The 11,011-nt window shown below is 38.5% G+C and overlaps 1 protein-coding gene across 3 annotated transcripts; it reads right to left on the bottom strand.

Moving 5' to 3' along the window:
• Positions 1-3,260: 3,260 nt before the first annotated feature.
• On the bottom strand, positions 3,261-10,882 carry LOC125656902 (uncharacterized). Of its 3 annotated transcripts, none has more exons than XM_048887525.2 (2): positions 10,699-10,882; positions 3,261-4,620 (listed from the first exon to the last, which is right to left on the bottom strand). In XM_048887525.2, exons 1-2 carry the CDS (start codon positions 10,794-10,796, stop codon positions 3,660-3,662), a joined length of 1,059 nt encoding a protein of 352 aa, XP_048743482.2. In that variant the 5' UTR covers positions 10,797-10,882; the 3' UTR covers positions 3,261-3,659. The 3 variants fall into 3 exon arrangements, with proteins under 3 accessions (XP_048743482.2, XP_056001277.1, XP_048743484.2); XM_056145302.1 differs by having other exon boundaries at positions 10,566-10,860; XM_048887527.2 differs by lacking the exon at positions 10,699-10,882 and adding an exon at positions 6,236-6,648.
• Positions 10,883-11,011: the final 129 nt, after the last annotated feature.

Here is an 11,011-nt window from a genome sequence, read left to right as displayed (position 1 = left end):
GAAAAAATATAAAACACTTTACATAAAACTACTCACATTTCGACCGTAAAATATGTACTTATTGAGTGTTCTAAATGTAGCGATGACCATGTGAATTGTCATCTAGTGAGTGCCTTGGTGAAGAGAGATGAGGAAGATTTGCACGTGCATGTACGAATTTTACCGGGGTCATACTCATATACATGTTATACTAATTTTGGCAATATCTTCGACTATTAAAATCATAATATATGTCTTACGAGAATCAAGTAATCATTTTCATTTGTTTTGAATTAAGATATTTCCGACAATTGTCCCTGTCTGTATTTAACCAATCGTCGGAAACCCATGGTCGGTCGCTCTACGATTACCTACCGTGGGTCACAAGGCCAATATTTTCGCTGGAAGGTGTGTCTCGGTTTCTAAATGCGATTGGTCGCTTTACCATTCCTTATTGCGATATTTAACCAATGAAAAAGCTCCTTATTTCCAGTTCTCGGTAGCATAAAAAAAAACATGCTTTCGAAGCCAAGATTTTGACTACGTTTTAAGTTGGACAAGTTACAAAACTTTTAGCAAGATGCTTTATCTGATTATTGAAGAGGAGGGTGTATTTGTGTCTATAAAGACGGGGGAGGTAACGGGATTGTAAGACCATATCTTAATTCAAATTTGCATCTAATTTTTAAATTGTATCATGCATGATTGATTTTATTCACGTGCGATGAAGCAGTGATGATAATAAACATACCAGAGGCGGGTCCAGGATTTCCGAAAGGGGGGAGGCACATGTAAAAGTGAAGTATTAATTAAAATAATCAGCCATTTTGGATGCCAAATCTTGAGCTTTATTATTATTATTATGTTTATTCAGGCAAAGCAGCAGATAAATTACAAATCTTAATCATATACATTGTAAAATACATTAATAATGTAAATTAGGGATCACAAATGAATTTTTGGTACATTGCTATCATATGTACGCAATAGTACTCCAGATATTATCACAGCTAGAGCTATATAGCTTTCATCTATATACATGTATCTTTAATAGTGACACAACAAAACACACACACACTTTCATGGGCGCCACCATTACAGCTGACATTTTGAGTACCGGGAATATTTACGGCGATTCCCATTGGTCCTCGATAGGTCACTTAAGATAACGCATTTTAATGAGTAATGCGAAAATATCGGCCTTGTGACCCACGGTAGGTAATCGTAGAGCGACCGACCGTGGGTCTCCGACGATGTATTTAACCGTGCGAGTAAACTTGTCCATAGTGATAATGTACGTCATTTACTTGTCACATTTTCCTTTGTGATAAACGGTGATTGTGCGCAGGCCTGAAGTGATTACTTGTAATTAGTGAGAGCCCCCCCCCCCCCCCCCCCCCCCTGAAATTGCTTTCTTTGGGCCTGGTATGAATCCATAATCAAACCAGTACCGGTCAGGATGGTTCATTAAATAGAACGTTCGCTTTTTGGACGAGAGTTTGTGGGTTCGAGCCCTGATTGTGCCTTGGCCGCGTGCGACCTAACCGTAAATTAGGCGGTGGCTGACTGCTCCTTCACTTTGGCATGTGGAAGTGAGAGACGCGGTATAGATAAGACCTTGAATACGTTTCCTTGTCACAGCAGGTGTTACCATCGTCACTGTTCCATCCCATTCTTTATCCAGAGTGCCGTGCGCTAGTCGCACTATATCTCTGTCAACGCCCAATTTTAAGAAATCTTGAAGTTTCTAATATCCAACATTGATGTTTTGGACTAAATATTTAGTCATACTATGAAGTGCTTTTGGTGTAATTAAATAGATGCTTACTGTGACTTGTTTAAAATCGCCGTTTTCTGATCCTACATTTGGAACTACATGTATACAACGTACTTCGTATTAATTATACAGTGGCGGACTTAAAGGGGGGCACAGCCGGCGCCCCCTAAATTTTTCAAATTTAAGGTAAATCGCGGTATCTTGTTTCGGAAAATGTACTAAACGATAAAAGAAGCAATAATTTCTTCCACTCCCAGTGAAATAAATGACAAAATCCTTTGATTTCTTGAATTACTTTATTGGGAGAACTTAATTTTTTTCCAAAAAACCCTTAAAATTTGGGTCATTTTATTAATTTCACCTTATTAAAATGATAGAAAATAGTACAAATGACTTAATAGGAGAAATATTTCAAGCCCCATAAAATCTGTAAAATCCAAGAACTTCCAGGGGCGTCGCCCCCTGGACACCCACCAGGGCTTCGCCCTGGACCCACTGCCTCATAAAGTGGCGCCCCCCGTAACCACAATTCCTGGATCCACCCCTGTTATGAGTATGAATGCAGGACATTCACGTAGAGGAGATTTAATGAAAACATGGAATCGAAAGTAAGAAAAGCTGTAAAAAAAAAAAAAAAAAAAAAAACAACCAATAAAACTTGTAAAATCAGAGACAAACAGCTAAATGGTAAAGGTGTACTTAGAATACTGTCAGTGGGCTACGAAAAGATCCTGACTTATCACCTGTTGAAGTTTTAAACGGAAACAAAACGAGAATGACTGTTTATACCATGTAATTATATTGGCCGCGAGGTTAGAGCGTTCGCCCCGCATGCGGAAGGCTGGGGTTCGAATCCCGGCCGCGATAGACCTAAGTCGTTAAAACAGGTAGTGACAGTTCCATCGCCAATCGCTCGGCATCAGGTGTGAATGTCAAGGGTCCTCGGAGATGACCTTAAAAACGGATGTCCCGTGTCACAGTAGGTGTGGCACGCTAAAGAACCCTCACTGCTCAATGGCCATAAGCGCCGAACATCAGCCTAAATTTGAAGCCCTTCACCGGCCGCGCTGGTCTTGGTGACGTCTCTATATTATGGAAAAATTCTCGAGCGAGACGTTAAGCAAGATACAATCAATCAATCAATCAACCAACCGAGCGTTGTTAGACGTGTAAGTGAAGCTTGCGTAAAGCGCCCTCTGGTGAGAGAATGGTCATATCCGTGAGCGTCATACAGAGGTCTAAATACATGTAAGTCAATAACTGGTACTTCACATATAGTTGGTGGCGTCTCAATATGAATGAAATATTTCCGAAGGAACGTAAAACAAATAAACAAACAGAAGCACATGATTGAGTTCTGTTTTATGGTGACCCTAACTGGCGGAAGATTCCGTGTATCGCTCTTTGGACATTATAGAATCAGTTCGTTATAAAACCATATATAACATGATTTTGTGTTAATTATACAAAAGGATTTTGTTATATGCATGTAGAAGAAATAAAATGGCAATCATTTTTTCAAGAAATTGTTATTCAATATTCAGCTTTATTTTTAGATACATAAGAGTCTCTCTCTCTCTCTCTCTCCTACATTCCTCATATTCTTCTCCTCTCTTCCCAACCACCACACCCACCATTTCCCTCCTCCCCTAACCCCCATTAAATCTTTTAACCTGTTCACCCCCACTTACCAAGAATTTGTCGATTTATTCATATATATATATATATATATATAAGAAACGGACACCATAAAATGTTAACAACATTGCTTCTGACCACGAAGAAGTTGTTCATTTTCCACTAGATATTAATCCATGACCCGTGTAGCTAAAAAAGCATGATAGAGTAAGTCTGATCCCATCAACATAACACCCTAATGACGTCACAATCCGCACACAGTCCTTCATAATACATTCTTTGTTTTGAATAACTTTTTCGAAAACGCCTTCACACGATTATCTAAATGTTGAAATGTAATTTTTTCCTTTGCTTTCATTCTCTTCAAAGACTCGATTTTCTTGTCCGGTATTGGCGGTTCATTGTCCTCCTTATAGGTGTACATCTCCTTCAGAGTCCGGTACGATTTCGACTTGTGTCCATCTTCACTGACCACGTCACACTCGTTTGCGACATAATCTGGTTCCGGAACATCACTTTGTCTACCTCGCGATACATTCGACATTGGACGATTAGCAGACGTTACATTCACGGTCAGTCTATTTAATGTCTGGCTTCTGGGAGAAAAATCCCGAGGTGCTTCCGGTTCCCGCACTGTGTGGATTCTGCTAGTGTTGGGACGACGCTGATGAATGGATTTAGTTTTGGTTGACCGATGACAAGCTGATTGAGACCTGAAATACTTAGTATACTTAGAATGAACTTCATTTTTCTGTCTCCCATGCCTCGTCAAATGTTTCCTATCGTTTCCCAATTGTTGGACGAAATCTTGCCTTCTGCTTTTGGGGTTTTTATTGATGATCTGGTTCCCAGGACCGAACTCCAGGACACAGTTGTTAGGAACTCGGTTAAGAACATCCTCTACCGTGGGAACGCTAATGAACGGGAAGTGACGTCGTTTTTCGTGATTCCTGTGAAATTCTTCACCGTCAAAATCAAGAGATTTAACAGTCAATGTTTTTTCGAGTTGATGGAGGTCGTCTAGCTCACGGTCATATTTGAATTGATTGCGTTTGCTAAAATGTGCAGCTTTTGCTATCCGTTCCATCATCAAACGGTTTTCTAAATAGTTAGCCGCCCGCACTGGTCGACTGAATTCCTTATATAGGACTTTTGGTTGAGAAGGCTGACGCATGTATTTTTTCCCGCGCATTTCCTGGTTTTGTTGTTTCACTAACTGTTCCATCCTAGTCGAAATAAAAGATCAAACTGAATGAAAAAAGTAGGTATCCACGATCTGCACAAACTGCTTTGCGAATAACAAGGAGTTGCGGCCAGTAAAAGTATTATATATAGTGCAAATTATTACTACATGTGTATTTTAAAAATTGACAAAGAAAACCGCCAATATTTACTTTGAAGATAACCGGATAAAAGATTTTTATTTGTTATGTATTGGGGATTTACGTTCTTGCTCTAATGAACGAAATATTTAAATTCATCCAAATTCAAGTTTGGCGTACTGTAGTCGTTACCATTTAATCCTTTGGGGTGTTTTTTAATGAAGAGACTCACGGTCATTCAGTGTTTATTCCGTTTACTAATAATCATTGCTAAAATTTTATGAAGTGAAATGTGAAAACAAAAATTTCAATTAAGATGATTTCCTTTGAAATTTACTTTTACTCTTACAAAATAATCTAATTTCATGGATCACGTGGCACATGTTAAGTAACCCAAATGAAACGCGGGGGGGGGGGGGGGGGGGGGGCATAAAATGATTCAATAAGTAAAACTATTTGTACATATAGGTTAGGGTCTATTTCAATAGTTGAATATTGGAATTATAGATGTGAAATAAATTATAATTTTATATAAAGCTGAAACGATTAATACCGTAAAAGGACAAACAGAACACATAATCAATTATTTTCCTGATTTTAGCAAAAGCTGCACAGGTTTATAAGTATCACGCTGTTCTTTTTTTTTTCACTATAAATTATTACAGAAGGAAATAATTCCTTAAAACTTGATGCCAAATAACGCATTTGGAAATGTTCAATTTTATCTGTCTCGACTACCAACACCGGAAAAACAACACCCTATGAAGCATTTTCTAAACACGAGGCTCATGGGCCACATCGCTCACCTGAGCAGCAGTTCCTAGCAATAAACAAGTTTGATGAAAACTATCATTATACACTGTACAAGCAGCTTGATTCAGATTTTCTTTATATATTTGCATGTATAACTTTTGATCCTATATCGTGGCCCGACGTACCCCTGGGGGTCATGATTTTTTTCAAACTTGAATCTCCGCTATGTAAGGAAGCTTTCATGTAAATTTTAGCTTTTCTGGCCCAGTGGTTCTTGGGAATATGTTTAAATGAACCTATCATATTTTTGCATTTTTTTGTAATTATCTTCCCTTTGAGAAACATGGCCCGTAATTTGAATAAACTTGAATCACTTTCCCCTAAGAATGCTTTGTGCCAAGTTTGGTTGAAATTGGCCCGGTAGGTCTCGAGAAGGAGATGAAAATGCGAAAAATTTACGATGACAATGACGCCAACGACGAACAACGGAAAGTTTTAATCAGAAAAGCTCACTTAAGGGTTCGGTTCAGGTGAGCTTAAAATAATTTGCCCACAAACAAGTCTATCCTCAAATCTATGTAATTTTCACTTGTGTGTAAACAGCCTGAATGAACCTCAGGAAGTAGCCTTAGCTACCAACATCAAATAGTTCCTTTGTAAACAGTTAACCATTTCTACAAATTACACACAAATTCATAACCAGGGGTACAAACATTAAGAGAAAAGATTAAGGGGGGAAATCGCGCATAAAAAAATATTCAATTACCTATACCGTGCTCCTGCATGATCATGTACCAAGGAATGGTTACCATGGCCACGAGTGATCACTCTCTGCATGTACATGTTTCAGTAAAACACAAATAAAAGATTCCAAGCGATATGATCGGACCACGATATTCTTAAACATTTTACACTGTAGTTAATTAACAAATCATAATGATACTGTAGAATGACTCGTTCGTCTCCAGTATCTTTATTCTGCCTTTGACAAACATTTCCGTAAACGCAGTCGGCATTATTCGGTGCTGCTTCACACGCCAACACCGATCGCGGTAGCCCAGTGGTGGAGCGTTCGGTTCTAAACCGGGAGGTCGTGAGTTCGAGCCCCGCTCGTGCCATAACCGCGTCAAACCTAATAGGTAGTGATTGTTCCTTCTCCAAACACTCGGCATTTAGAAGTGAGAGATTCACGGGTCTTTCGGATATGACCTTAAAAACGGAGGTCCCGTGTCGCGGGAGACAATGGCCCGATAAAGAACCCTCACTGTTAATATGAGTGAAAAATTCTCGACGGGACATATTTAAACAAACAATCAATCCGCATGTCAACTTGGTATTTTTAAGATTAAAAACGGAAAACAAAAACTTGTGTTTTTTCAACTTCTCAATATGTTCATTTGATGACCTCACCCAACTTCGGAAGCACTAGATTTGAAATCCATTTTTTAACATCTTTCCAACGACACACTTAAACACAAATTAATTTGATAAAATTCTGAGTTTTTGTACAGTCAGTGACTCCGTTCCATCTTATATCCGCCCCCAAAGACCGTGGATCTTGAGCCAGTTGTTGGTTAGAGAAATGTTTTGTCTGTTGCTTTACGCCCCACTGGAAAACTTCCCACTCATATAGAGACGTCATCAGCTTAAAGATGACGTCACTCATATAGAGACGTCAACAGCTTAAAGATGACATCACTCATATAGAGACGTCAACAGCTTAAAGATGATGTCCCTCAAATATTAACCAAAGCATGGTGCTACAGTTGTAGCAGTGAGGGTTCTTTATTTTGCCAACACCTGTCGTGACACGGGACCTCCGATTTTGAGGTCACATCCGAAAGAACCGTGACTTTTACTTCTCGGATAGGGTGCCTAGGAGGAGTAAGTATCCCTGTCCACCGGTCACGCCCGCCGTGAGCCCTATATCTTGATCAGATAAACGGAGTAATCCGTAGTCAAAATCAGTGTATAATGGACGGCCTAACAATTGGTATGAAACACGTCAAACGGCATTTGAACTTGTCTGTCAGTAACCTGTCTCAATTTAAAAACTGGTCTACGCAAAGCCCGTTTCTGCGTAGAATCGAACCAGGGACTCTCGGTTGTTAAGCAAGCATCATAACCACTGCGCCATAGCAACCAGTGTATGCTTCGTAATTTTCAGTCTAAATAAACGGGCAGTTGATATACCATTTCTATTTCTTAAGACACATTGAAGGGTCAGTTCTTGATTTGTTTGTTTTACGTTTCGTCGAGAAATTTTCACTTATATTGAGACGTCACCAGCTGTTGGTGAAGTACCACAAATCTAAACCAATGCTTAACGTTCAGGGCCTTAGCAGTGAGGGTTCTTTAACGTGCCAACACCTACCGCGACACATGACCTCCGTTTGTAAGGTTATATCCGAAAGACCCGTGATTCTCACTTCTAAATGTCAAACGTTTAGCAAAAGAGCAATCACTCCCTGTGTTAATGTCTTCGACCATGGAACGAGCGGTGTTCGAACTCACGACCTCCCGGTTCCAATATGAGCGCTTTACCACTGAGCTACCGAGACCGGTGTGTATGTTTCGTAAATGTCAGTCCAGGTACACAGCAATTGATATCCCATTTCGATTTCCCAAGAAACATTGAAGGATCAGCTCTTGAAAAGAAAAAGGATATGATCGATAGCAATTTGAAGAGAATACATTCGATAAGCTCACTTCCTTGAAGACGATTTTAAAACCCTGTGAAGAAGCATAAATCAAAGATTTCTAGACAATATTCATTCTATATATTATATATGCTGCAATAAAAATATCGGGGGGAAAGAATTTCAACAAGAGCAGTTGTTAAGGTGCATGGGTTAAGAGACAATGTCCTTGCTACTTGGACGAGTCTGGTTTTAATCGATTCGATTAATGTTACACGATTTTTGTTGTTGCAGACGAAAAGACGTGTTTGTTCCAAATTATTTAGAAAACTAAAAATTCAAGCCATTTTTACAAGGAAAACAATATATCTTATTAAACAAATACAGGTGTTCAAAATTCGCCCATTTAATCCAAGTAGGGAATGTTCATTTTAGAATGTTGTATAGAAATATTTCATTTCGCAGAGAGTTACCGAATATTTTCTTACCTCTGGTAGATGTGAACTTCGCACAAGAGCAGAAAGGACTGCGAACCCGACCAAGAGAACCAAAAATGACTTGGTTGCAAAGACTCTCAAAGCATAATATGAATGACTGATGAAAGAAAAGTGTTCTCCGTGTGCATTACAGCTACCTGAGAACGTCCAAGCTACCAATGTCTCAGATATTTAATTTCTATTTATTTTACCTGATAGTTGACGCTACCAACGAGAGTGTTTTATGTCTTGTCGTAGTTGCTTACACTCTGTTTGAAATATTTCCAAACCCAACGAATATCCATGCTTACTGTAAATTAATATCCCCCCATCGCTCAATCAAAATCAATCATAATCACGATTAATCGTACTAAAGGAAGGACAAACATGTGTACGAGGAAGGTGGATGTCATTAGAAACTTTTAAAATTGCTTGTTGTTCGATGTAAAGGTGACCTTGACGGTACACTCTGATAGGCATTGAATCAAGGACGGTGACAAGTATGTTTCTTTTTTCATGTGAATCGAAATATGACATATTTCATTATGTGACAAAATATGTTGTACATGTATGTATATTAAATTGGCAGCAAGAATGATTCCGACGTACTATCGTTTCAATAGCAGAAGGACACCTCGCTTGATCTAGCGTGTAAATGTTTGGGCGAGGTTTCTCACAGATTTCAGTGAAACAGGTTGTACTTTTGTTCTCAGTGACCAATCAAATTGAAAGAATGGCATACCATGGTCATTCAAACTCATTTTTAATTAACCCTTAAGTGAATGAAATTTGTACATTCGATCAAGCGAAGCAGCACGCGGTTATTGGGACGGTAGAAGTCTTCCATAGTGCAAGGAGTTACACGTATTTTGATTTACATGTATATGTTGGTAAACTTATATTCACCTTAAAGGCACGCGGAGGTGGTATACCATGCATATATGTCATGTGTAGGTAAAGTTTCGCTGCAACATGATAATAGTTAATCCGTACACGTGTTACTCCACGTAAGAATTGTACTATCTACCTTAGAGCACATGTAGTAGGTATGTGACGTCAACGCTAATCGCATTGCATGTATAGATATTTCAAATATTTAAAGTGACTTATAGGCCTTATGGGCCATGGAGAAAATTGTGTATATATAATATGTATATTCTATATCTTGTGATGTATATTCGATAATCTTGTGATGTATGTTCTATATATTGTGATGCATGTGCAATAATTGCATAATGGATAATATGATGCAACAGCGTACTATGAAAGTAAGGACAATTTTCATTGGTTGGAAATAGCGAAAGTATCCGGTGATGCAAAATATGATACACTAGTATGTATGACTTCTTAGGACCTGTCCTAGAAACAGGCACCTGAAGTATGGAATGGATACTGTCTACCCCCCCCCCCCCTTGATATTTTTTGCGGCGATAATTTCTCCGAAATGTGTCGATTCCCTGCCTATCGCATGCCTCTTTCGATTTATGTAATCGTTTCACGCTTTTTGTAAGCTATAGAGATCACACACACACACACACACACACACATCCATCCACACACACACACACACACACACCCATCCACACACACACACACACACATATATATATATATATAAAGCACAAACAAACAATTATAACACCCAACCTTACGTTTACCCCTAGGATCTAAACGATACATGTGATAATCAATTAATTAATATATAAAGCACTAAATAATCACAACTAGTTACTGAAAATTTTCGCCCCAGCCCGGGGTCGAACCAGCGACGTACGGCATATATATATATATATATATATATATATATATATATAATCCAAATAGAAAGAGTTGATATCACACAGTCAAAATAATTCAATAAAAAAAGCAGGAAAATATACAGTTCCAAAATATATTTAAATCACTAGCGCTTTCTGGATTTTAACATCCATCCTCAGGTGAATACAAATTAATAATTATTAAGCATTTCTATAAATTATACTTGCTATTCGTTTCACGGGTCTGAAATCGAATTCCTCGGATATAAATACTCCACAAAAAAGTTCGAGAGTTATGTCCCGTTGTCAGAAATGTCAACAATTAACATATAATTGACAAATTTATAGAGTTTTTACCCTGGTATTGTTTTGACATGCCCTCTAACTGAGATGAATGAAAACTTTACGTATCTAGTGATACTGGCTCGTGTTATCGCTTCATTCATCGTAAACATGAGTCAATTTCTGCCTGGTTAGCTGACATTCTAATGTAATTCGTTTTATTACATTCTAGGTTGCTTTTCCTCTTGCCGGAAAGGCCAGGAAATATGCCTATCCGCAGTTACGCACATGAAGTACAGGGAATGTGCCTATCCACAGTTACGCACATGAAGTATAGGGAATGTATGAGTTTCAACAATAAAATTGCATGTTCATTAGAGATTTGAAC

This window comes from Ostrea edulis, chromosome 7, assembly GCF_947568905.1.
Source record: "Ostrea edulis chromosome 7, xbOstEdul1.1, whole genome shotgun sequence".
Taxonomy (NCBI): Eukaryota; Metazoa; Mollusca; class Bivalvia; order Ostreida; family Ostreidae; genus Ostrea; species Ostrea edulis.
The sequence above is the reverse complement of the archived record's forward strand: the minus strand, read 5'-3'. Positions and strand labels throughout refer to the sequence as shown.